General features: G+C 46.0%; 1 protein-coding gene across 6 annotated transcripts; it reads right to left on the reverse strand.

Moving 5' to 3' along the window:
• Nucleotides 1–598: 598 nt before the first annotated feature.
• Nucleotides 599–25,029, reverse strand: PLA1A (phospholipase A1 member A). 6 transcript variants are annotated; one of them, XR_011529471.1, is made up of 11 exons: nt 24,760–25,029; nt 16,765–16,966; nt 15,062–15,239; nt 14,421–14,529; nt 13,281–13,382; nt 10,600–10,689; nt 8,707–8,874; nt 7,358–7,447; nt 5,309–5,421; nt 1,863–2,027; nt 599–1,006 (listed from the first exon to the last, which is right to left on the reverse strand). XR_011529471.1 is itself a non-coding variant. In XM_008514615.2 (11 exons), exons 1-11 carry the CDS (start codon nt 24,830–24,832, stop codon nt 922–924), a joined length of 1,371 nt encoding a protein of 456 aa, XP_008512837.1. In that variant the 5' UTR covers nt 24,833–25,029; the 3' UTR covers nt 599–921. The 6 variants fall into 6 exon arrangements, 2 of the variants coding, with proteins under 2 accessions (XP_008512837.1, XP_070439936.1); XR_011529470.1 differs by having other exon boundaries at nt 5,313–5,421; nt 7,257–7,447; XR_011529468.1 differs by having other exon boundaries at nt 5,313–5,421; nt 6,647–7,447.
• Between the last annotated feature and the right edge of the window lie 2,295 nt (nt 25,030–27,324).

Below are 27,324 nucleotides of genomic sequence, written 5' to 3' on the forward strand. Positions count from 1 at the left end.
ATGAGGCTGGAGAATCTGTTTCCCGGGACACCCCCTGCAGGATCACTGCCCAGTGACTGTGTCTCTTGATTAAAGGTCCCGAAGCCCTCTCTGTCTCCAGATTCTGGTGCTCCTTCCTCTTGCCTCTTCAGACCTAGGGGAGTGGCAGCTCCCACTGCCCCTTGCCCCAGGGAACAGCACCATACCTTGTGGTCTCCCCGTTCCCTACTAACACTTTTGTAAATAGTCTTATTGCTAAATTCTCAAAATGCCCAGTTTGAGCGCACCATCTGTTTTTTGATGGACTGTGGCTGATAGAAGGTTATTTATAAAGATCAGAGTTTGGGAAACACTGACCCAAAGAAAATCCACCTATATTCCCAAAATATCTCTCTGATCCCCCAGACCTTCCACATATCCAGCGAAGCCAAAGGTAAGGGACGGTGAACGGCACCATCTCCCTCCCCAGGCTCCACCCCCTCTCTTTTTCCAAGCACTTCTTTTCGGTTGCTATTTTAATAAAGAGGATTCAGCATCTACTTTTTTCTCCAGCCCCACGGACTGTAAATCACACATTTTGTACATAACAGAATTCCATTCCAATAAAACAATGACATGATTCAGATATTCCATGGAGTTTTATTCTTTTTAAAAAGCACTTTCCCTGTGTATGTTTCTAGTGAATCTTAGGTACAGATGCCCAACGATATGGGGCAATTGCAGTTCGATATGAACAGGAAAGCTGAAATGTTATCCTTGGACGCCTCTTCAAATTGGCAATGGAGGCAAAACCCTAAAATGAATGCTTTCTCCCCTCTAAAGTGGCTAATTATGCAGAAAATAAGCAAGAGCTTTGCCCTCCTTCTCAGTAGTGATGACCTAGAATAAGTTAAACTCCTCCCACTCTGAAATCCAGGGAGATGGATCCTGGCCAGGCTTAGACTATCCACATGTCATTTTCAGGTCGTGAGAAGCAGTCACACTTGCTTGTAAGCTCACTGGCTCAGGTAAGCAGACCATCCTTTTACTGCAAGAGAAGAGCAACAAGAGGGGATGTGCTCAGGGCGGGTTCCTGGTTCGTCAGGAGAAACCAGGAGTTGTATGCTCTTGTGTTTCCATGCTGTCAGGTGACAGAAGTCTACAATCATCTAGATAGGAGCCCAGGGTGCTCCGAGGGCCCAGGGTGGTAAGACAAATACATAATAGAAGTGCCTGCTAGAGGCAGAGTAGAGGGGATTCTGGATCCACACCCACGAGTGTGACCAGTGGAGGCTAAGGAGGGAGGAAATATGCAATGAGAAATCTTTGTTCCAATAAAATCTTACATAGAAACTAAATCAAACACATATAAAACAGACCATATACGTATATATAAACATTTTTTTCTCCCCATCCCAGCCTCAGCCCTATGCTTCCCCAGCCTCCCCATTGCTTCAGCCTCCATCTTGCCTCTCCCTGCCACAGCCTTTCTGTTCTTCCCACCACCCCTCACCGTGACCCACCAGTCTCAGACCCTGTGTCACCGAGCTGCCACTCCCTCCTCTTACTGCTAACCCAACTTGATCTTCCCTGGCCTCACATCTGGATCCCCATGGAAATATATAGATGTATCTCAGATAAATATAAATATGTATATGTCCAATAAAATGGAATTTCTTATATTAAAATGGGAATGGGGAATTAAAGTCTACCCTCTTTTGTTTCCTAACATCTCAACCCAAGACGGCCCAGCAGGAAGTTCAGGAAAACCCTGGGTCTTTGTCATCTCTCCTTCAAGAAGCTAATCACCATAATGAGATTGTATGTCAACAAGCATCACATCCAAGGTCAGGATCATCCTTGTGGGTGGGTGTGTCTGGGGCAGGGGTAGACAAGGGGCTTACTTGTCATGGACAGGCAAAGGGGCAGTGCAGAACCTCCCAACAATGATAGTCTGGTCTTTTTTCCAAACTCGGTTGGAAGCCTGAAACTTGAATTTCACTTGGTTGATCTGGCACTGCGGGTTGGGGTGAACTATGACTCCTTTCCCCTGGTGTTGCTGTCTAGGTCTGCAAGGAAAAGGGAGAGCAAGTTACCATAGCACCCTGGGTCTTCTTTCCCCTTGGCTCCTATGGGGCTCTGCTGGAAGCGTTGGTTACCTGTTACACACCAGAGCTTCCTCCCAGAAGGTGGGGACCATAGTCCTTTGTATCACCCTCACCAGCCCCCTGCCCGCATACCCACACCTTTGAACATGGCTCAGAAAGCATGTGTGGATTTTTGAAAGTCAGTAAGTGGACACTGCAGCAAAATAGTAGCTCTTGGATTTTCATATCTGGAAAAATGTCCCTCGTTCCCAGAGTCCTGGTTAGAGAAGAGATTCACTTTCAGAACCAACTGCCTGGAAGTCGGGCCCTCTGTTAGTTCAGTTCAAAGCATTTTGTGGGAGGACTACTCTATTTGAGACTATGACTGTGTGGATGGGAAAAAATAAACAAACAAAAAACAGATCTTGAAGCCAGAGAGAGCTGAGGTGGAGACCAGGTTTGTATCTTCCCAGCTGTGTGGTTTTGGAGTCACATAATCCTAGGTCTACACCCTGGCTCCCTCAGCGCTAGCTGTGAACTTGAACACAGGGTTTGGATTCTATTGACTCAGCCTGGGGACCCAGAGTGAAAATAATCCGGGTGTCTCTTAACCCACCCCCTTGGGCTTACCCCTCAAATTCCCCACTGGTTTGCAAGATTCAGCCACCACTTTGGCCTCATGGCCTGAGACAAAGACGAAGGAACCATCAGAGGCAGAAGGGACCCTGAGAAAGAGGAAGAGCGGGGAGGACGCTGCTTCAACCTCTGCACATCCGCACTGGGTGCCGTCAAGAGGGGAGCCACGGCCCGGCCAGCTCGGTTTCCCTTTCCTTTCTGGCCTCTGCAGAGTGATGAAATGTCTTAACCCAGCCTTAGTCATATAGTTTGTTTTTTCCTTTTGAGAAAGATCCTGTATAACTTTAAAAGCTGTTCTTTTTTTAAAAAATTTCAGAAGTACTTTGAAATATTTCAGAGACAAAGTAAGTAGACTGTCCCCTTTAAGAAGCTGCAATAGGAGCAGCTTGCAAACTAGAAGGGGTAGAAAGGACCCTGTGAATGGCCTGGGGATTTGGCCCAGGTAAATTTTCTAATTAGAAGGAAACCTGGGGGCTTCACAAAACTATAGAAAGTAGGGGAAAGATCACACAGAAGCCCTCATCCTCTCTTTTCAATTTTTGTTCTGCAAGAGAAAAACACAAGGAATTGAAGATAATCATGTTCGGACAGCATTCTTCGAAAGAGCAATGCAAATCTCTCGGGAGAGGGAAGAATTGTGATTGTCCATTCAAATCACTCAGCGAGCGTTAAAAGGTCTATCTGTGAGACCCAGAGATTCTGCTGCGATTGGTCTGGGGTGAGGCTTGGCGACGGTATTTTTCAAAGCTCTCCAGGTGATTCTAAAGTGCAGCCAGAGTTGTGTGTCACTGTCATGACTCCTGCCAGCGTTGGCTCATCTACCAACGGGCTGGAGAGGTGATGAAAATACCCTTGTAGAAGTAACAACCTTGAACTGATGTAATGAAAATTATTCAGCTATAATCTGCAAACTATAATCTGCCAGCTATAATCAGCTATCATTTGCAATCTTGAATCCCGCTCAGTGCTCAGGTGGGCGCCCGAAGACCCGTGTTGGGGAGCTGACTGCCTGCTGTACCTTGCTGTGTGGCCTGGGGGAGCTGGAACCCTGGCTGGTGGCAAGGTGTTCGGGAGCCCAGAGGTAGTTCGCCCCTCCCAGCAGAAACTCCTCTTCCCTGACGGTGAGGTTAACGTCCAGCACCGCAGCCTCAGAAACGTTTCTATGCCCAAATCTGATGTGGTCGCTCTCTTGTTTAAAATTCCCAGTGGTTCCCCAAACTGCTCTCAGGATAAAAGCCAAAATCCCGAACTTGCTCCAAGACCTGGACTGGTCTGGCCCTGATTGACGCCAGCCTCCTGTCATCCCCCTGCTGTCTGCTCCCAGTGTCACATTCTCACTCACCCCCTGCCTGAGTACCTCCTGCAAATCCTTCAAACCTTTCCTCAAACGTCACTTCCTCGCACTCGGTCAGGCTCCGTCTAACATGACCTCATGCCATCTGCCTCTGTCGACAAGTGTCCATTTCTATGTGTGCTCCCTGGTCATCTCCTTGTCTGTGCTCCAGCCATTCTGCTGCAAACCATATTTCTCAGGCTCCCCTGCCAGCAGGTTCCAGGGAGGTCTAAGGCACAGGAGGCACTCACGGTGGGCAACTGCTCTGGGCAGTGGTAACGGAGCAACTGCGTTTCCTCCCGGCTTCCAGCTCCTGCCAAGCACACCTCCCTGTGGAATCCCGCTCAGTGCTCTGCCAGCATCATCCCTAGCTTTGTCCCTCTAGTCCTGAGCTGGGAGTGACTCCTGTTGCTGATCTCTGCCTTGCCTCCCCATCCCCGTTTTGGGTTTTCAGCTCTCCCAACATATTTGTAATGAGTTCCTTGTCTCAGATTCCTTCTGTTGGACCTAGTCTGGGCTCTGGGTCTGCAGTGGACCCTGACTGAGACCGTGACTTGTCTGATGACTCCGTCTCCTGCAGGCCTGTGAGAAACTAACCAATTGCTTTTTAAAGACACACGCTCTGCTGCTGCTGAGTTCCTAAGCCCTCCTTGGCCTGTGGCTTCCCACAGTGAGGTTCTCTGCCCCTTCTTCTCAGGCCTGCTTGGTGCACATGTGACTCAACAAAGGAAGGAAATCCTCAGCCCAGTTTCAAGGACTGGCACCACCAGCATCAGGCCCTGCCGGCCCTCACCTTGCACTCCTTGGCTAACTGACCCTCTGCCTGGGACTCTATTCTGGTAACCCACCAGCACGGCCTCCTGCCCGGAGCGGGTGCTTCCCCAGCTCTGGACAGCCCTCCCTGGGCTAGTGGCTGAGGCCTTTCTACTTGCTGACGTCTCTGATGCCCCCTGCCTAGACTCCCCAATACTGTTTCCTACTGGGGACCCAATTCCCACGTTCTCACCACCTGTTGGGGCACCCTATTACTGCTGCCTGCCCACCTCATCTGCTCTAGTCTGCATACACTACGCTTGGACCTAGTACTGATTCTGAGCCTGGAATAGCTGCCCCTCACGCATCTCTGGATGCTGCGGTCACCCCCACCCCAAGGCTGGTCGGCTCCGCCCACCCATCCACGATCACACAGTGCCTGACCCGAGATATACATGTGTGCGCGTGCGCGTGTGTGTGTACTGAAACTGGAAAGGCGACTAAGTCCTAAGGAGGGAGACCAGCCACGTGGGACACTTACGTACATGGTGATCTTGACCGAAGAGGTGACATTGCCGCTAAGAAAGGTGACCGCGATGCTGGTGTCCTTGTTTCTCGGCTCCTGCAAGTAAAACTCCACGAGGCTGTGATGCACTAAGAAAGCAAAGCAGAGCAGATGACTGAGCCAGAGGTCAGTGGTGACAACGCGCAAAAAGCCCCAAAGCGCAGCAGCAGCGTGGTCAGGAATCTCCGCTCTGCCTCCCAGTCGCTGTGGGACCTGGAGCAGATTACCTGTCACGCAGATCCTCAGCTTCCTCAAGAGCAGATTGGGGATAATAAAAACAGATACCCCACAGGTCTGAATGAGAATTAAATGAGTGAATACATAGAAAGTCCTTAGCGGGTGCCTGTGCCAAGGAAGCAGTCAATGCATGTCAGTTTTTATTATTGCTTGTATCGCTATAAGGTCCCACTCCTCCCTGCTTGGTGACATCAGCCTAGTGGTGTGATTTTGAAAGAACCAAAAAGGACCTATGTTATCCTAAATAATTGACTCATAAAATATAGCAATGCCCCTCCCCCATACACACAGTGTCGGGGACCCAGTCGTGTGTGTAGGAGGCAACTGTTGCCCTGCCTGTGGCAGCTGGGTGCCTGTGTGTGTCTTGGTTAGAACACGGGCTGAGAAATATGACCTACTGACAGCAGGTTCTCAGAAGAGGGGGCGAGAGGGGAGGCAGACGGGCATGGGAAGGGTGCGGATGGGGGAGCGGGAGGACCTGGAGCTGCATCCTGACGTTTTCCCGCAGCCGTGTAGCCCCAGCTGTGGGCACATCACTTAGCCCCTCAGAGCCTCCCTTTCCTCACACCCACCTCTCAGAGCTGGGCTGTCAAGTGAGCTGACATTTGTGAACACCCACAGTTGACTCTCCTAACCCACCTCATTCCTAAGAGGTAGCCATGAATTCTCTCTGGCCGGAAGTTAGAAACACCCCCATCTCGTCTCCCAAATTCTCCCATGGACAAAGGGAAGGGAATTACTACTTATTGAGTTCCAGTCGCTGTGCTGGTGACTTCTGTATACCCTTTTATTTTATCCTCACAATTGATTCTTTGAAGTAGGTACTGTTATTGTTTCTATTTTCATATGATATGGGGATCAGAAAAGTTAAGGAACTTGCTCCTGATCACACAGCTGGCAAGTGGAGAAGAGGAGATTCAACTCCAGGTCTGCATGACCAGAGTTTGAGCTTTGGGCTCTACTCCCACTGCACCAGGCCTTCTAGCACCGAAAAGGTATGGCCACAAAGATCCCTCCACCAACCAGACGTGAGCTGATCAGAAAATCAGTTAGAATTAGGGTGGCCATATAATTTACCATCCAAACCAGCATACTTTTGTCCTGTACACACAATAAACCAGACAGGACCCCAGGATCACAAGTGTAAGCCAGGAAGTACAGTCAGCCTCGTTGAGATGCAAACAGCACAGATGGGTCCACCTGTAACGTATTTCACAGATTCTAAGACACACTTTCCTCTCATGTTTAACATCTTTTGCAATCACTGGCATCTTAGCTGCAATGAAATGCAGTGGTTAGAAGCAACAGTGCACAGTTGGAATATGTATACGAAGGGGAAGGAGGGCAGAGGGCAAGGATCAATATTCCTCAGGGAGCCTGACCTAGGAGGGCTGCCAAGGTGGGAGACACACAGGATGGGCACAAGGAGGGGGCAAAGAAGTATGGCAGGAAGGAAGAAGCCAGAGGCGACTCCCAAGTACCACTCTAGAGGGAGTACACGTTGGAGGGCAGATTTCCGTGGTAGGAGGGGAGGAATTAGGATCAGTATAGAGAGAGTAAGAAACCACCAACACCTCATCTGTAGAGCAATGGACTGACTGACTCCAAAAGTTCTGGTTCTATCTAAGACCATTAGCGACTTCACCCACTTCTCGTGACATCTTTGCCCCAGTCTTCCACTTCCCACCTTGGCCGCCATGCTGAGGTGGATACAGCCTAAGTTGGAGCCCTGGATTCTGCTGGATGGCACACTCGCAGAGCTGAGCCATGTATTTTCCCCCATCTCACCACAGTATGGAGCCTTGGAAGAAGTCAGAAGGTAGACTTTCACTTCCTTGGGAAGTGGCTCTATCTTGACACCATCTTGTTCCACCAGCCCTGGAAATAAAGAAGCAAAGACAGCAGAGCCCTGAGGAGGCCATTTCAGGGTCCTGTGGTATCCAGCCATTATTATTAGTTCATGCACCCGTTCATTCTACAGACAACTGCACTGTACTCTCATTGTGTGCCGTGCCCTATGGTAAGTCCCAGGATACAAGCAACTCAGTCCAGCAGAGGATGGACACACAAGGAAACGGCAAGCACATTCTTCAGATCAGCTGGCGTATTCTCGGGAGATATTTATAAGAAATTTGAAATTAGGTCTCTAACTTGTAAATAACAATCTATATGACAGTTGTTCTAACGGCATGTGTGTCCTGTGCAGTGGGAGCCCCGGGAAGTGTTTGACCTGAAGAATAGTGGTTGGAAAGTTGGGGAAGGGCATTCCAGATAGAAAGTACAGTTGGGCAGAGGCCCACGGGGTGAGGAAACATGAAAAACTCTCAGGAGTATGAGTAGTTAGCATCCTGGAGGGCTCACTGCCATGGAAGGTATAGTGAGAGATGAGGCTGGGCAGACAGTGTGAAGTGGTTCTCACACCAGCCGGACTGTCACATGTGGGTGGTAAGTGGGAGAGTGAGGAAGGGGGAAGGAACCATTTACACTTCCCAGGAGTTTCTCCTGGACTCCTTCATCCTGGATAGCCCCAGGATATTTGCAGCAATAATCTGCACAAGATGAGATGAGGTCAGATCCCTCTGCCTTCCTGGAGCTCTTCTCCCCAGACTGGCCTGGATCATTCAGGAATGTGCTCCACCTGACCAGAAATTAGGCACCTCTCTAGTTGGCGCATGGCCACCACAGCTTCACACCTCTACAGTGGGCCACGTGTGCCAGTCTTGGGGACTGTCCCACAACCCCTTGATTTAGAGTCTGTAAGGAGTTGGAGAATGGCTGGCCTAGCCAGAAAGACCTATAGCAAGCATCCTTTCTGAGAGAGGGGTCAGGCGCTCTGGACTATACTGATGTTTCTAGAGAGCGTCCTGAGACCAGACTTGTGGGCAAGGGGCTGTGTGTGAAGGATGTGTGTAGAGTGAGTATGGCATCAGGCAGAAGCATAAAGGGTGAAGGGTAGAATACAGAGGGCCAAATGCCATCTCCCAGGTGAGAACAGGCTGAACACCTCATCGGTTAATTTCTTCACCCCAGTCGGGTAGATTTCTTCCCCACAGGAGATCAGGACTTAAAGAGGTGATAAGTAGCAAGACCTGGACTTTCCCCAAATTGTCAAAGGAAGACGAAAGAGTGGCATTTACCGATCCTTGGACAGGAAAGCAGAAAAGGGTTAAAACAATCCAGACAATGTCCAGCAAGGAAAGCCTTGTAGCTGGCACAGGGAAAGGCCATCAACGGACAGGAATTCTCCAGGGCGCTGATGTAAAGGTGCACAGCCCTCATGTGATCACAGATCAGATAACTGTAGCCTGAACAGGGAGGAAAAACACAGCAAAGGTTTCAGTTCAAGACGAATGGAAACTCCCTCTGTGTTACTTATTGTAACTCTATTGAATGTTGCATTCCAGCAGGCTATAAATACATGGGATGTCCCCAGAGCCACATTTTAAAAATATTAGTTGGCATAGTTACTGCACTCTCCCTCTTCCTTTTCATTTTCCTAGGATACCTAAGCTTAATCTACCAAGAAAATTGCTTCTTTTGAAACCCATTCTTCCGTGATCATGCAAACTCTCTTTCTGAAAATGGGAGCATATGGAGAGTTGAAGACTCCGACCCTACTTCTCAAAATGGATATCTGTCTGCACATTTTTATCTTCTGTATCATCACCCACACAACCAAATGTTTACAACCTTGTTACACCCAACCCTGGAATGAGACAATGAAGGGAGTCAGCAACAGCTCATGGTCAATCTCTGAAAGCAAATGTGCTGAGGTTCACTTGGCCAAAGGACTGATATGCTGAATTTGCCAAATGTCCCAATTTAACAGAAACTTGGTTTTCTTGTTATTGTTGTTGTATATTATTTTAAAAGTTGCAATAACTCACATTGGATGAATCGGCTGGGGCTAAGAGGTCTGTAGTGAGCCACAACTCCAGAGTTCTGGGTCTTCAAACTTTTCCTTCACCTTGGGACCCACTAAGAGGGACCTACACCAAATCTGAGCTGTGTGTTGACTTTCCTTTCTCCATGGTTGGGACACTGTCTAAGGCCAAGCTCTTCTAACTGCAGCAGGGAGCTGGGACAGACACAAACTAAACAGTTCTCAAATTGTGTTATGAACAAAAATGAAAAGTGGTCAACTAGAATGCCACAGAAAATTTCAAAAGCCGTTAAAACCAAACTATCCCATTTAATTAGAATTGCTGGAAAATTTATAAATTGTTAAAAGAAACATGTTTTGGGGAAAATCAGTAAATTTGGTAAATTAGATTAATGAGTATTCAATAAAATTGTCAAAAGAATCCTCAAAATGTTAAAACATTGGCAGAGCAGGAAAAGACTAAAAACACAGTCAACAGAAGTCAGGGTAAAATTCCCATATGAAATGATGATTGGTTGGCTATGTTCATAAGAAGAATATAAGAAGAGTAAACAACCCTTGTTTGATAATTTTAATATTATTTGAAATGATAATAAGAAAAATATATCCAGTGAATATATTCAAAAAGAACATTCCAGAGGAATATATTTAGAAGAGAAGAAATATATATTCATTAAACGTATTCAGGAAAATTATCTTGAAAACAATTTTGGAGAACTGTTAAATTTAGTAAATTTGGGGAAAAGATCATGCAGAGAATTGATCCTTTAGCCAGGCAGCTTTGGGCAAATTGATCTGCTTCTGCCACAACTAGGCTGTGCAGAGGATGTAGCTAGTGTAGACTTATGCCACAAAGCTGGGCCCGGGAAGAAGAGCTTATTGGCTTGAGGGATGTTAGATCACAGCAGGGCCTAAGAAGTGGGAGGGCAGCATAAGCATGGTGCAGGCTTTTCACTTCAGGCACTCCTCCCCCAGAATTCCTGGGCTCCAAAGACAATCATTCGATAAGTGCTGAGCAAGCTTTATGGGACCTGGCAAAGGACACAGGAAGGAAAACCCTCTGTGGGTCACACTGGATGACTCTACATGAAGGCTGGTGGTGAATTCCAGTCTCTAGGGTAACTTTCCAACTTTCTGGCTTTCTTACCTGCATGAATGAAGCTGGGACAGCCGGGCTGGTCTTGGCCTCCGTTGACGAAGTAGTCCACATGTCCGACAGGAATGCGAATACCCAGATCTGAAAGGAGGCAGAGCCCCGTTAACTTCTTACTGCAGGGGCATATGTCCCATGTCCCACAGCAGGGTCTGCTGGTGGCAGAGCCCAAGGTCTGACCTCAGAAGCCCACCCACTGTCTGTGCTGCATGGGTGCCCACCTCACTCCCGAGTGCTGTGAGCCTACAGAACTAGCTCTCAGTTTTCTAAAGGGGCAAAGGAAGCAAAAGAAGCAAAGGAAGCAGAGAAGAATAAATTCATAAGATACTCATATTTGCTAAATAAAATCAGGAAGAATATCCCTTAACACGTGTTTTTATAAATCAGGAACTATTATAAGCTTGGTAAATTTCCTTGTCAAATAGTTTCTATTTTGCTTCTGGCAACACTTCAGATAAATATGTTTGAGGCCACATTTCCACAGTCTCCCGCGTAACATATTTTTGTGCTCTCCTGACTGAGCAGAAGTATGACCTGGCTCTGAAGAGATGAGTTCGAGAGCCTGTTGCCCTCATCTCATCATTGTGACCATATGTGACCCCTCTGACTGGGTCAGATCCAGCTGCCAAAGACCCTGATTTTCTCCTTCATATCATCTGTTGCTGTTGTAAGCAATTGATGGGTATTATTTGATTAATGTCATCTATCCAGGGGTTAAGCAATGACCTAGAAGTCATCCTCAGTTCCTTCCTTTCTCTCACTCCCTGCATCCAGCCCATCACCAGGCCGGTCAGCTCTACCTCCAAAATCTATTCTGAATCTTTCCACTTCTCTCTGTCTCTACTGCCACCACCTCTGCCCAAGCCACCATCCTCTCTCACCCAGACTACCACTGCAAACACCCTCCAAAGAGCCTCTGGGCTTCCCTTTGTGCCTTCCTGCAGTCCATCCTCTGCATAGCAGCCACATAAACTTTTTAAAGAAGTTCAAGTCATTGCCTGGTTCCCACTGATCGTAGAATAAAACTTAAACTCCTTGCATGCCCAGCTTGGTCCTGCTCCCTCTTCTCTAACTGCGCTCGGGACCTCATTCACTGTCCTCTAACCACGGCGTTTTCTTTCCTGTCCCCACCCATGTCCAGGCTTTTCTTTTGGTTGTCCTCTCCACCTAGAATGTTCTCCCAGCTCTACCCAGGGCTGACTCATGCTCATCTGCAAAGTCTCACTTTGAATATCGCCTCCTTGGACAGACTTTCTTCAATAATCCTACTTGAAGTAGGCCCCCTGCCCAAGTCACATCTGTCCCACATCCTTCATTATCATAACCACAACGTGTAATGATCTTATCTGTGTACTTGTTTGTAAGCTCCACAACAGCAAGGCCATTACTTGTCTTTTTTTTCTGCTGAGTCCCCAATACCAGCAGAGTACGTGACACATGTGAGTGCCTAAGAAATAGTTATTGAAGGAATAAAGGAATGCATGCTTGCCCGACTGGCCTATATGTTCCACATGGGCAGGGACTTTATTCAATGTCTTGTTGATTGCAGTATTCTCAGTGCCTACTAAATAGCTCAATAAAGATTGAATAAATGGAATAATTATAAAGATTGATTGAATAAATGAAATAATTATAAAGATTGATTGAATAAATGGAATAATTTGGGGGGTCACGTTAGGAAGAGATCCAGCTTTGAAGGGGATTGGGAGGCCTAGCTCAGGTAAATGGGCACCTAATAAGTCACCTATTTAGCAAATTTAGCGACAGAAGGGGTTAACCCTGTTAATTAATGCAATTAATTAACCCAACAGCTAAGCAGAGGCCTATGGGTTTCGGGTTCCTAATGAAACGAAGATAAGAAAGAGGGTTGAACAAGATGACTGCATGGTTTCTTCTAGAATCATGAATCTGTGAGTTATGGATGCTAAAAAAATGCTTCTGACCAAAGGAAACGAGACATAGACATCTCTCACTCGAACTGCAGACACTTCGGGTCAGAGACAGACGTTATTTCTTCTTGCACCCACCATGCTGAGCACAGGGCCGGGGACAGACTCCGTGAGTATTTGATATCAAGTAGAAATGAGAAGGACTGCTCACCTCCTTTACCAGCCGGTCAGAAGAGCTTCATTTGCTCATAATGGAATCAGAGTTGGAGGAGGGGTGTCTTCCCTGTGCCTATCATTATTGGAGGGGGAATTTCTCGTTCTTCACTGGACTGAAGGGCTGGGCTCATCCTCCAGGGAGGAAGGAAGTACTGAGAGGCCTGCATATCTGCCCCGGGAGTGGAATGCCCCAATCCCCTGGGGCTAGGCACATTCACCCTGAAAAAGCAGCATGACTTTCCCATATATCAACCAGGCAGCAGTGCCCTCAGAAGTATGACCTCAGCACAGGTTTAGTGTTGAATCAGAGAATGTGACTCACGAGCAAACATTTTTGGTCCACGAATGAGAATCTTCCTGCCTGCAGCTGGCTTAAAATAAAACCATTCACCTCAGTGTCAGAGACTGACAGAACTGGAAGAGACATTCAAGACCACTGTTAAACTCCTCACTGCGCAACAGAAGCTCGGAGCGGGAAGGAATCTGCCCAGGGCCACACAGCTAGATGCCTGTCTTCTAGCCCCTGCCCTATGCTGATTCCCCAACCCCAGGAAGGTCACCCCAGCTCACTGTCCGTGTCTGTGTGGATGGCTTCCACGAAGAGGGCGTCTCCAGCATCCAGGCGCTCCTCCAGGCTGGCTCTGGTGTACTCTGGTCCAGCGGGGTCCAGACCTGCAAGGATAGACTGATGTCAGGGGCTTCCTCTCAGCTGCAGGAACCCTCATGGACTTACCACAACCCAGCCCAGCAGCCCTTCCGGTTCAGGTCAGCGAGTCCAACCAGGACCCAAGGGTGGAGAACTAGCTCAGGACCACCCTACCCAGAGAACCCCACTGTGTCGTCTCTAACCTCTCAACAACCCAGCTTCTCTGGCTGTAAAATGAGCTAGATAACACCAACCATTTGGCAAGGGTTAATGTGAGTGATATTAATCCTCATGTAAGAATAACAGTAGCTATACTTTGTGAGCAGTTACTATGTGCCAGGCCTCCTGCTGGGCAGTTTCACACACTTGAGTCCCCACAAGAACACAGTGAAGTAAATCTTACTCTCCTCACGTCTTAGTCTGGATCCCTTTCCCTCTTCCTCCCAAAATGCAGGCCCTGAGACAGGCATTTAAAGGGCAAGTAGCTTATTTGGGAGAAGATAGAAGAAAGCATAGTGAGGGAGTGGGAAAATGACTCAGAGAAGGAAGGAAAATTTTAATGACTGGGTTATCACCTTGGGCAACTGAGTCCTCTCCCGTTGGGCCCCTCTGAGGGACTCTGTAGAACAGGCCTCAGAATTGTTCCATGGAAGGGCCAGGAAGCTGGGGTATTTACCACACAACTCTAGTCCCTTATGGATTGAGAATGGTTCCTGGAGCCTAAAGTCCCCTGAACTTTGCAGATATTTAGCAAAACTGTCTAACAGTGATTTTCACAGTGGGCCAAGGAAATACGGGCTGTTACAACCCATTTTACAGATGTAGAAACTGAGGCTTAGAAAGCAAAACATGGCCTCTTACACCGACATTAGAGATCCTGCAATAATAACACAATACCGTTTCATGCAAAAGGACCACAATAAATAAATTGTATTGGTAATAGATGACCCTGTGGTCACAAGACCAAAGACTCAACCCGCCCCCCTGCTCGCCTCAGCAAAGGCACTTCTAGGCATTCTCTCTCTACCTCTACACCTGGGACGGCGGGCAGGGAAGAATGTTACCTGTGATCCGTCCCAACTGGCCTTTGTAGAAATGTCCCACCATGCCCCCAACGTGGGCCCCTAGGCTGACACCAATGATGTGGACGGAGGACTTCGATACACCCAGCACCTAGAACGGGACATTTACAGGGAGCTGTATGTGGGCCCCAGTGGCCCCTGGCCTCACAAGGTCACACTTTTCCCTGTGGTTTCAGAAGCAGAAGGCCCCGGGTATGCTACACTCGCACACAGGCTTCAGGAAAAAGAGGCAGAATTCCCATCCCATGTATCACTTGCCCTCTTCCTGGCCTCCCCTCACTTTCCCTTGACAATCCCCTCACTTTCCCTTTGGTGCCCAAAGTGTGTGAGTAATGACTGTGGCCATTCCCTGTTGAGTGACTAAAAAAGCTGGCCTTCGGTACTCTCTATCTAAGGTGCAGTGGCACATTTTACAGAGGCGGAGCGGGAGGCTCAGAGAGGTTCCAGAACCTGCCCAAGGTCAGCACTGTAAGTGGCAGAGCTGAGATTTGAACCGAAGCCCCACAAGCCACTGGGTGGCTCTGCTTCTGTCCTAAAGCTCCTCCTCATGTGTCGTTTCTTTCTTTCTGACCCCTCGCCCCTCCATAAACAGAAAAAACTCACCCCAAGCTCTCTGCACCTACCAGGAGTTTACTGAGGAAACGAGAGATCTCGAGTCCCAGCTTGACTACATTTTCCACGGCCGAGTAGTAGGCCGCTGTAGAGCCGTAAACCCAGTCCACGGCAATCACGTTCGCATCCGCTGCCCGCAGAAGGGCCTCAATGAATTTATTGATCCAGGAAGGCTTTGTTCCTAAAGCTCTAGACGTGGGGCCAAGAAAGGATAGGAAAATTATCTGCCAAGCTGATATGCATTGTCGTGGAAGCCTCTATTAACAGAATAAACCCAGAAAAAAACAATCAAAACTAGAGAAGAGAGTATATCTGCAATAAATCACACAGCTCTTTGAGCACAGGAAGGACAGAATCCCAAAGTGACCAGGGCTGCTGCCTGCACACATGCAGGCTTTGTGTAAATTATAGAGGGGACCTTTTGTCCAGGGAGATGCAGCCTCATGCCAGGGCTCAGAACTCAGGTCAGTTTCACTCATTCATTCATTCAGCAAATGGGCCAGGCAGTTTGCTAGGTGCTTTGTGAGAAATAAAGAAAAGCAAGATATAGTTCCTATCCTTCTGGAATTTACAGTATGATAACACTTTTCTAGGAAAAGGAGAATGATAGAAAAATTTCAGAAAGCTTTCCCAAGAGGTTGGGATTGGAAAAGAAGTTTTCTCAATGGCCCATGGTACGGGAACAAGCAGAGCACGCTCCTGTGGACAGAGGAGCACAGACTGGGTATGTGCCATGCAATGTGGCCTCGGGGGAACTAGGGCAGACAGAGTGACGAGCCTGATGAGCTCTCTAGCTCTACTGGCTATCTCTGGGTTGGGGGTACACACTCAGTCTTGGACAGGGGTTGAACTCAAGATTTACTAGAGGAGACCTTGGCACAAGGGGAGGAGGGATGCCTAAGGAGGGATGGGGCTGAGTGCCTGCACTTCAGGGATTTGAGAAGCAGAGAGCCCAGAGACCAGGAAATGGTGATCCTTTGTGGAGTGCCTTGGTGCCCACCTCTTCACGGCGTGCTCCCCAACTCTCGTTGCTCTGTAGAGCTCCTATTTCACCACCTTCTCCCCTTGCCTCCTTCCAGCAACCTTTCCGTTTCTAGCCTTGTCAGTGGGCTTTGGAGAGAAGATGGTGAAAGGAAGAATGGCGATTGAGTTGAGACTCAGTGGCTATATATTACAACAAAACTTGGACTGTAAAACATCAAAAAAATTGAAGAAGAGAAGTGTCTGGCTCCCGAGAAATGCTAATCTCTGGGTCTGATGGAAGCAGCACCTATAAGTAGAAGTTTCTTAGGTCATGTAACCAGGGAAGAAGTGAAGAAGAGGAAATAAAACCCTTGGTAAAAGCACCATATGTTACCCCTGAGTGACTGCAAAGCCTATGATGTCATTGGCTGAGACGAATCATAGAACCTATGCTTCAGTTATGAAAACCAAGGCTCTGTGTGCTAGAGTGACTTGTCCTGGATCACACATATTTACTGTTGGGGACTGTGTAGACAAGACTGAGGGGGAGGAGTAACGTATATGGCCAACAAGAATGAACAACATAATGTGTGTTCATGTTGACTGGAGACGTCTTCAAAGACAGCAGATGAGGGATGGAATATGTGACAGTAAATCCATTTCTTCTTTTGCTCCCCATTAACTTCCTTTGGCATTATGGTCACTTTCTAGTTCTTAGCTGAGGTGATCCTATTGGTTGCTTAACTCTTACCTGAATCCATGGATAATTAGTTTGGTTCCCAGAGTGACATTGAACCCAGAGTTTTGGATGTCACTACTTTCTTCAACCAGCTGCCCACAGCTAGGATGCGAAGGGGTGAAGAGGAGAAACCGGACTTTGAGATTGGTGCCTCGGAGGAGATTGGCGTTCTGGAAGTCAGTGCACTCTGGCAGTTGGGTAGGAGGTGCATCTCCTAAAGGAAAAAAAACAAGAACAGTTCAAGGTGAGGTCATCTGTTCTTAGAAGGAAGAAAAATGTTCTTGAAAGGAAGAAAGAAACAGGGGCATACAGGTATTATAAATCATTGAGCGCATTAATCAGACTCATTTATTAAAGAGCATCGTTTCTGTAACTGAAATGAATTTTTTTCGTGTCTAAAAGTAAAATGCCAGAGAAGAATATAAATATTGCTCACCTAGAGGAGATTAAAGCTCATAGCGATATGGATATCATTATGTGCTAAATCACGTCCCCCCATAAATTCATATGTTGAAGTTGTAGCCCTCAGTACCTGAGAATGTGACCGAATTTGGAGGTAGGGTCTTTACAGAGGTAATTAAATCAAAATGAGATTGTTAAGGTGGTCCTTAATCCAATATGACTGATGTCCTTATAAGAGGAGGGCACATTGTAAGAATTTGGACCATGTGAGGAGGAAAAACCCTATGAAGACACAAGGAGTAGATGGCCATCTGCAAGCCAAGGAGAGAGGCCTGGAACAAACCCTTCCACCAGGGCTTTCAGAGGAATCAACCTACTGCACCTTCATCTCAGACTTTGAGCCTCCAGGACTGTGGTTTAAGGCACCAGTCTGTGGCTCTTGGTTATGGCAGCCCTAGAAAACTAACACAGGTTTCTCAAAAGAACCCCAGGCAAAGAAATGAGCAGCTGCCCTGGGGACTAGGCTCACGCTGGTCTGAACACCCCACTCCAGCCTCATCACTTCTCACCCTCGTGAGCAGTCCAGCACTGCTCCCTAGCCTCCCAGTGCCCAGGGCACGGCCGCCTAGCCAGATGGTAGAGTAGCCACATCTACTCTACAGCACCTTCCAACGGACACCTTCAAACAGTATATTTTATGGTCAAGGTCAGTGAAGGATGGTTTAAAATACTGAACTGAAAAAGGCAGCATGAAACTGCTGCTTTCCATGGAACTAAAAATCTAGCCCATCTTCGAGATCCAAAATCCCACAGCCACATCCACTTCTGTGTAAAGAGGCGGGTTTCCTGACGCCCAGCGTGTCTTACAGGGAGAGACCAGAAGGAGCAGCAGGGCACACACTGACACACAGCACACGGACCCAGTCGGGGCGCTGTTAGCAGCTACCTCACATTCCTGCCCTGGGACAAAGCCATTCACAGAATCAGAGGAGAGGTCCAGATTGCAGACTTTGGTTTGTGCAGGCCCCTTCACCAAGAATCCAGCAACTTTAGTTTTCTGGGATGGTTATCTGCCTTCAGAGGTAAGTGGGCAGCACTTATACAACAAGTGTGTGGATCCAGGGTGCTCTGGGATGTGGTACTTAGTAGACTGTGGGATCCCCACCCTTAGAGAGTGCTAAGGTGCATCAGCAGTTTCACCACTTGTGTTTCTGGGCCCCAGACCTGGTCCCCAAGCGCCCTTGCACATCCCTTCTGAGCAGCCAGGTCTTGGACACTCCCTGGATGAAGCCCCACTCTAAGAGTGTACCCCTCCCCCTCCTCAGCATGCGATTTGAGCTCCCTTGGTACACGGTACACAAGAGAGAAAGATGCCTCATTCTACGACCTCATCTGCCTTCTCTAGCCTTTGGCTTTTTGAAGAAAAGATGAAAAGACTTTGCTTGAGCATGAGATTTGAATGACATAAATGAATAAATTTGCTCGATTGGTCACATACGGAAGGCTGCCTCCACCAGACAGACAATTGAGTCCTTTTAAACGAGCATAGTTGTCCTAAAGCAACGCCCACAAACATCAAGGAATCAATAGCATCCTGACAACATTAGCTAAACAAAATGTAATAAAATTAGAAATCAATAACAACAATAATTTTGAAATACATTTGGAGATTTAAAACCTCCCTTTTAAGTAATGTGTGTATGGGTTATGGAGTCCCTAGTCTCTAGTCTCAGTGAAGACCAGAGGATGTTAAAAACTGAATGACAATAAAACCAATACATATCCAAAATTGAGTAAAAAGCAAAAACAGCACGAGGGGATGCACATAACTTTTAATGCAAATATTAGGGGGAAAGGAAAGATATGGATTAGGTAAATTAATCTCGCAACTCAGAAAGTTGAAAAAAATACAGCAACTCAAAATAAGGGAAAGAAATATAAAAGAAATCATTATAATTAAAGAAAACAATGAGATATGAAGGACTTTGTTCATGACTCAGTCAGAGCAGTTGCCCAAGCCGAACCTGCTGGAGTCATCTCTGATTTCCCTTTCTCCCACACCCCACATACAAATGGTGAGTAAATCGTGTTGGCTCTCCCCTCAGAACAAAGTACTCAGAATCAAACCGTTCTCACTACCTACGGTGTTACCAGCTTGGTCCAAGCGACCGCCATCTCTCAAATCTATCACCGAAGCTGCAGCTATTTTTCCTGCCTCCCCTCATGGCCAAGTCCGTCTGTTTGCAACACGGTAGCCAAAAAAGCAAGTCACATCTCTGTGCAAAAGCCTCCAAGGCATTTCACTCAGAATAAAATCCAAAATCCTAACAGTGGATGAGAGCTCTAAATTTAGATCTAAACCCCCGCTCCGGGAGCCCTTTGCCTGTCCGACTACGGCTTTCTGTGTTCCAGCCCCGCCCACCCCCCCACCCCCACCCCCACCCCCACCCCCACCCCGTGTCCGCCTAGTTCCTCTTCACTCTAGATGGATGCCTGCCTGCGGGCCTTTGCACTGGCCGTTCCCTCTGCCTGGAGTGTCCCTCCCCAGATGTGCACATGGCTAGTTCCCTCTCCTCCTTCCAGTCTGTGTTTGTCAAATGTCTTCTCTCCTCCAAGCACCCTGTGTAAATTGCACCCTGCCCATGCTCCTCACCCCAGTTCTCCCAATCTCCCTTATCCTAATCTGTTTATTTTGATAGCAATCAACACCTTCTATTCTGCTATGGAATTTACCAGTTTGCTATTAAACTTACTGTTTCTTGATTGCCCCACATTACAATATACTTTCAAAAAAGGCAGAAATTTTTATTTTCTTCTCCCTACTGCCTAAAATAGTGTTGGCCACACATGATAAACACCAAAAGCTAGTTCTTTGAAAGGAATAATAAACTCGATGTACTTTTGATAACAGAGTAAGAAAAAAAGGAGGAAGTCACAAGTAAACATTATAGAGAATTAAAAGGGGAAATAAATACAGTAGATTTTTTTTAAACCAAGAAAGAGCATGTTTATACCCACCCAAAAGTTAAAAATACAGATATTTTCCTAGAAAATGGATAATTTCCTAGAAAAATATAGCTTACTGAAACTTAGGCAAGAAAGAAAAAACAGAAAATCAAATGTAAAACTGTAGCATAAAGGAATTGAAACAGTAGTTTGAAATCTATTCATCAAAAAATTCTACCAGGCCAGTTTTACAGAGAAGTTCTACTGAACTGTCAATTCCCATCTTACACATATTGTTCCAGAGAATAGAAAAGGAGAGAGAGAATCCAAACTCCTTGTATGAAAATAGCCAAAATATCAAAACTAGACATGGACAGAAGGAGAAAGGAAAACTAAAGGTCAATTTCACTATTAAACACAGACATAAAAACTAGATAAAATGTCAACAAATCTAAACCCATCAAGGATAAAAAAAAAAGCAAAGATATGTCATGGCCAAGTAGGGTTTAATTCAAGGAATGAAAAGATGGTTTAACATTAGAAAATGTATTAATGTAATTCACGTATGAACAAACTAAAGAAAAAATATGCTCGTCTCAATGGCTTGTAGGGAAAAAAATGTAGAAATGCAGATGTAGGAAAAAAAATGACAAAATTTAATACCCAACATTCTTTAACATAAGAAACAGTATCTATCAAAAAGCCTATAGCTGGTGAAACATTAGCAGCATTCCATTCGGAACTGGGAACAGATGAGAATATCTGCCATCAGTGCTTCTATCAAATATTGTGCTGGAAGTTTTAGTCCTAGCCAGTGAAACAGACAATGAAATGAGATAAAAGTCATAAAGTTTGTAAAGGGGGATAAAAAATTGCCAATATTTGCAGATGATAGAATAAAACTGTCGATCATTTAACAGCATGGAACGTGGCACCGTGACTCATGCTCAGATACCCCCGTCCCCTCAACCACGGCTCCAACCAAAGAGTAATGACGAATGAATGTAAAAGGAGAGAGAGGAAAAAGCCAGACGATCTCACATGTAGAAATAATATCTCCATGATCACGAACGAGAAGGGAATTACAAAATGGTGCTGGGTTCTGGGTCTGGGAGAAGGCAGTGGTTGTAAGAATTCAGCTCTGTGATGTAAGTGGGCTCCCAAATTGCTCCATGTCGGGTGTGCAAGAGCCGCCCCAGGCCCGTCTGTGGCAGCCAGCGGTGGAGAGGGGCTCCCCAACTCGGGAAAGGAAGCCAACAATGAAAAACAGCTATTGACTTTTTATCTCGGGCTCCAGCTCCCTAGGGAGGCAGGATGGAGAGACAAGGCCTAACAGGAGCTGAGAGAACCCACCTGCCTGGAGGAGCGAGTCTAAAGACGAGAGGGGTGGGGGAGACACAGACAGATTGAGAGAGAGAAGCCACAAACAAACTTTCCATTGGAAATTAAGATGAAACTAATCTATTGTGTTAGAAGTCAAGATAACAGGTATCTTCGGGGTGGTTAGTGATTAAGATGGGATACAGCGCATGGGTTTTAGGAACCTGGTAATGTTTTGTTTCTTGATCTGGATAATGGTTATACAGGTGAATTCACCCTGAAAATTCATTCATCTGTGTATCAATAATCATGTGCACTTTTCTGAATGTGTGTTGTACTTCAATAACAAGTTTACTTACAAAAAAAAGCCTGCAAACAAAATGTTTATATAAAGAAATCAAATGTTTACAAAGATAGTCAATGAAGCCAATAAGTGAATCACGAATTCATTCCAGGTAAAATAAGGCTTAAAAAACCTTTCACATAGACTTTGAAGTAAGTATGCTGAGCATTTACAAGTTTGAAAATAAACAGCTTAAGATATTATGACATAAAAATAGGCATAAATGATAAAATAAGTTATATAAGAAAAAGCTAATTAGAAAATTGGAAATAATATAGTCTTTAAAATAAAAATTAATCAATACTATAGTGTCTAGTGCAGAAGTAAAAGAAACTTTCTTTTTCCTGCTTTTTCTCCTCAAATCCCCCTAGTACATAGTTGTATGTTTTTGTTGTAGGTCCTTCTAGTTGTGGCATGTGGGATGCCACCTCAACATGGCCTGATGAGTGGTGCCGTGTCTAAGCCCAGGATCCCAACCCAGCGAAACCCTGGGGCACCGAAGCGGAGTGCACAAACTTAACCACTTGGCCATGGGGCTGGGCCTAAAAGAAACTTTTTAATATGAAAATGCAGTTAAAAAGTACAGACAACGGATCAAGAGGCTCCAACATTTATCCAGTACCTATTCTCTAAAGGAAGAGAAGGGAGAAGAAACAATATTTTGAAAAGATAATTATTAAGAATTTTCCATAACTAAAAAAAGATAGTTCTCCAATCAAAAATTATACTCAGGGTAATGAGCAAGATAAAAAATAAATAAATCTATACTAGACAGATTACAGTGTAACTGCCGATCTTCAAGGCTAAAAAAGATATTCTTAAAAATTTTCAGTGCCGGCCTGTGACCGACTAGTTAAGTTCTCACGCTCCACTTCACAGCCTGGGGTTTCGCAGGTTTGGATCCTGGGCGCAGACATGACACTGCTTGTCAGGGCATGCTGAGGCAGCGTCCACATGCCACAACTAGAGGGACCCACAACTAAAAATATGCAACTATGCACTGGGGGGATTTGGGGAGAAAAAGCAGGGGAAAAAAAAAGATTGGCAACAGTTGTTAGCTCAGGTGCCAATCTTTTAAAAAAAAAACTTCAGAAAAACGCATTGGAAAACAAAAGAAATGGGTAATTTTCTAGGAAAATATAATTTACTGAAACTGAGTCAAGAAGAAATTAGAAAACTGAAATAAACCTACTAGCATCAAAAACTTGATCAAGAGTCTTATCTGGCCCTAGAATACACTAGAGGCACATGGTTTTATTTGAGAACTCCACCAAACCTTTAAAGTACAGATAATCTTTATCTTATATAAACTGTTTCATAGGATAAAAACTTATTTTATGAGGTTATAATAATCGTAGTGTCAAAACCGGATAAGGGCAATACAAGAAAGAAAATGAGAGAGAAGTTTCATTTGTGAATATATATGCAAAATAATACATGTAAAAATATACAAAAATAAAAATAAACATTGGCAAATAAAATTCAACATTGTATTTAAAAAAATACACCATGACCAAAGGATTTGTCCCTGGTGATCTTAATCCTATTGGGCTAGCCCTTAGGGTTTAGAAGAAAATGTGATAGATTATCTGTATAGGAAGATTCCTTAAACAAGACACCAGAAGCAGAAATCACGATAAAAAATAAGAATGAAGGCAACAATGTAATATTATCTTACCTATCAGCTTTACATTATGAAAAACGGTGGATACTACAAAGTGTTGATGGAGAAGTGGAGAAACAGTCATGCTCACATATTGATAAACAGTTGTAACTTCTTTGCAGGGTAGTTTTTCTCACATCCATCGAAAATGTGTAAGATATAAATGCTGTCCATCTAGTATATAGCTTATAAACAGCCGTTTAAAAAAAAACAAGAGGACTCTGGACCTTGATATGGAAGGATTTCACACACACACACACACACACACACACACACACAAACATATTTTTACATATATATAACGAGGTTATTTTATAGACACACACACACACACATACACAAGTAAATGATTGAGTCAGGAGAAAGTACATGTGAAGCTAAGCAGCAGCTTTTAAAAGCCACCCATTGGTGCAGGCAGTGAGTACACTCATGCACAGAGCCCTGTGGAGCAGGGAGGGGCTGCTGAGGAGAGGAACGAAGGGTTACAGAGGAGGTACGAATCATGGACGCCCTCCTGGAAGATGGGAAGAACAGAAACAAACAAAAAGGTGGTATGAGCAACTCCAGGCAGAAGGAATAACACATGCTAAAGCCGGGGAAGGAGTATTCAGTGTCTTGAGGAGATGACAGAAAAGCAGTCTTCCTCTGGGAGCAGAGGGTTGGGAGCTGTCCCAGGGTGGGGCCCTGCTGTGGGAGGGGGCTCTTCACCAGTCAGAGAACCTCAATGCCACGGGAGGGTTTAGATTTGCTATATTAAGCAAGTGGGCATGGCGGGTAGGGTTTTACCCAGGAAAAGGTAGAATGCAAATGGCATCTGAGGGAAGTTCTTCTAACGGTCATCCGTGGTTAGCAGGGGCTAGCTGTCACAGCCCAGCCCAGAGGGATGAGAAACCTGAACTTGAACTGGGTTGGCAAGATGAGAAAGGACATCTAACAACCTCAGTGACAAAATCGTTGTTAGTTTGGAAACTTTCAATTTTAAAATTAAATATATCTTGGGATAGTGGATGTTTACAAGATGAAAATGAATCGTATTTTGGAATTAATCAAATTTTACTTTCTTGCATTCATCCTGGCTTGTGCAAGGTGAAAAGAAGTAATGAGTAATGAGTAAAACGACTACGGGAAGTTCAATTTTTGTCACTTGAGAAAGAGCCCTGATTATCATCATTCCCATTATGATTGTAGGGTTTTTTTTTTCCCTCTTTTAAATTCATCTCAGCAGAGGGCTTTTAGGGGACCTTCCAAAGGTTAGCACTGCATAATAGATGGTTTGAGAAATAGAATCGCCAACTGAAAGAAGTTCCGCCCAAGGCCCCAGCCTCCGACTTACCTGCACTTCCAACACGGAGCCACAGAAGGAGGCCCCATGCCCAGCAGCACCTCTCCCAGAGGCCTGGGGACATCGCTGAGCCGGAAGGCTCAGAGCTCGGGGCAGGGTGACCCCTTAATGCCAGAGAGCTCACAGAGCCCAGCCTCTCAGAGTTTTGAAGACCAAACACCCACCCACACTAATCATTAACTGGCCTCATGACCTGTGAAAGAAAAATAAACTCTCCCTATTTGCTTAACCTCTGCAGTTTTTCAGTTTCTTCTTCTCAGTGAAAATAAATACTTTTTTCTTTCTTTCTTTTTTTTTTTTTTAAAGCAAGGAACACTGAAACACATTGTCCTTCCTCTGAGCCAAACATCATCAGGAAACTATTTCCTGCACCTCTCCCACTTCCCATTATAAAATGTTAGTAAAAACCAAGGCAGAAGTCTTTCTTCTCTAGGTGGTCACAAAACCCGCATTGTACTGGAATCATCTAGGGACGTGTTTGTCTCCCTAGGAAGACTCTGCACACTGCCCAAGTGCCACTGTCCCCAGGAAGGAGAGTGGCAGTAGAGAGGGCACTCCTGAAGGTTGTTCTGTTGTCAGAGACCAAGCCAGGTGTATCAGTCCAGGTCCTTGGAGATGAGATGCCAAGATGGGACCAGATGTGACATTTATTGGAGATCATACTGTGGAGACTAAGTGGAGCAGAAAAAGGCAGGGAGAGCCTCTAGAACATGGGGCGGGTCTGACACCTGTGAAGGAAAGAAAATGCACAGGGAAGAGTCTCGGACTGCCCCACAGTTCCTAGAATGTTCTGGCCGGGGTGAGGAGGAATCCTCAAGCTGAAGTCTACTGTTAACACAGTCCAGTGTCTTACAGGAATGAGCCTATTAGCAGTTCCACCCTACCCAGTCTCAGAGCAAAGACAAGGGGCAATCCAGAAGGGCTGCAGCTGGAACCATCAGTCTATTAGGTTCCCCACAGCAGGAGACTGAGGGCTGCATGTTCACACCCACCCCACCATGGCCAGAGCTGCAAAACCAAGCCAGTTATTCCAGCACAGGGCTCCTTGTGTGTGGCGTTGGTATAGCTGACATTTAGAGAGTACTTTCCCTTTCACATTCATCATTAGTACGGTGCTCTCCAAATGAGGTTGGAGCTGACCCGTGCAGGACCACCTGCCTCAGAATCACCCAGGGCACCTGGGACAGACTGCTGGACCCAACCCAGACACACCGAATGAGAATAGGGGGTTGGTCCCAGGACTCTGAAGTTCCCACTGGCTCCTCCGATGGCTGTACTCATGCTAGAACCATCACTCTTCTGTTAAATCTTACTATAGCCATCTCCATGTTACCAGCAAGGAAACTGAAACTCAGAAAGGCCAGTAGCCCCCACTGCTTGGGGGTGCCAAGGAAGTGGGGTCCTCTTGGAAAGTGAGGCAATGTATTTTAGAAGGTGAGGATAGAGACCTTTCTACCAGGAGACACTGAGGGAACACCAAATTATATTGTGTACCTGGTCTGTCTCCCCCAAGGAGAGAGTCAGCCTCAGGAGGGCCAAATTCTGGTTTGGTTTGTTCACTGAGGTCTCCCCAGCACCAAGCACCGTGCCTGCCACATAGCTGGTGCTCAACGGTTGTTTGCTAAGAGAGGGCATGGCCCATCTAGTAGAGTGTGCTCATTTAGAGAGGACAGGGCAAAGGGGGCTGGTCCCAAGTTGGCACTTAGCCCCCATTGTGAAGTGGACTCAGACGGTTTCACCTGCCTAGGACCCAGGTGCACAGGGAGGCAAGTGAGAGACCAAACACGCAGTGTGCAGTACCCACTGCCCACTGCTCATGGCTCCATGCCGTGTCCTCATGTGTAAAGCGGTGGCTGCTGTATAACAGATGCTCGCTAAATATTTGTTTTGAAAGAAAGAGAGAGGAGAGGAAGAGAAGGAAGAGGAGGGGAAGAGAGAGGAGAGGAAGACCTATAGGCACACCCCTATAACCCAGTGAACCCCTTTCAGCCATTCTTATCTGTCTATTCCCAGATCAGATTCCCAACTTCTTGCTCACCTTCTTTCAGGATCCCTAGCTGACAGTTCCATAAGTGGATATGCCTTTATTTATTCGTGTGTGTGTATGTAACTGCTGTCTTCAGTGTGGTGGGGGAGGGTGAGGTTGGGAGTGATAGGGACATAAATGAGTCTTAGGAAATAATAATTCTAGGATTCACCAGCTTATAACTACAAAATGAGGTCACATTAATTTTTTAAAGCATGTTTTTAATAGTTCTACATGTACGTGGGTTTTTAAAAGATCAATCAAAAATTTTTAATTAAAAAAATTGTCAACATTTTCTTGCATATCCCTCTAGAGATATTCTGTCTGATCCCTTTTGAGCTTTTTACACGCTTGTTGACTCACTATGCAAACCCTTCTGCACCTTGCTTTTCACACTAAACGAGGTGCTTTGCACCTGCCTCATTCTTTTTTTAAAGTTGCATAGAATCCCACTAAATAGAACATCACATGAAATTTTAACGCCCAGTCCAAAATTGCTCAAGCCCCTATCCTACCCGCTTTTCAGGAAG

The sequence above is a fragment of the Equus przewalskii genome, chromosome 18 (assembly GCF_037783145.1).
Source record: "Equus przewalskii isolate Varuska chromosome 18, EquPr2, whole genome shotgun sequence".
NCBI classification, from domain to species: Eukaryota; Metazoa; Chordata; class Mammalia; order Perissodactyla; family Equidae; genus Equus; species Equus przewalskii.

Bases quoted from the DNA above. Each gene is read 5' to 3' on its own strand.
- PLA1A (XM_070583835.1), bottom strand. From the start codon at position 24,832: ATGTCCCCAGGCCTCTGGGAGAGGTGCTGCTGGGCATGGGGCCTCCTT. The intron at 8,875-10,599 runs GTAAGAAAGCCA...CTCCCTGTTCAG, and splicing joins TCCCAGCTTCATTCATGCAG to GCTACAGTTATCTGATCTGT. The intron at 2,028-5,308 runs GTAAGTGTCCCA...TTTTCCTTGCAG, and splicing joins CGGTCAAGATCACCATGTAC to ACCTAGACAGCAACACCAGG.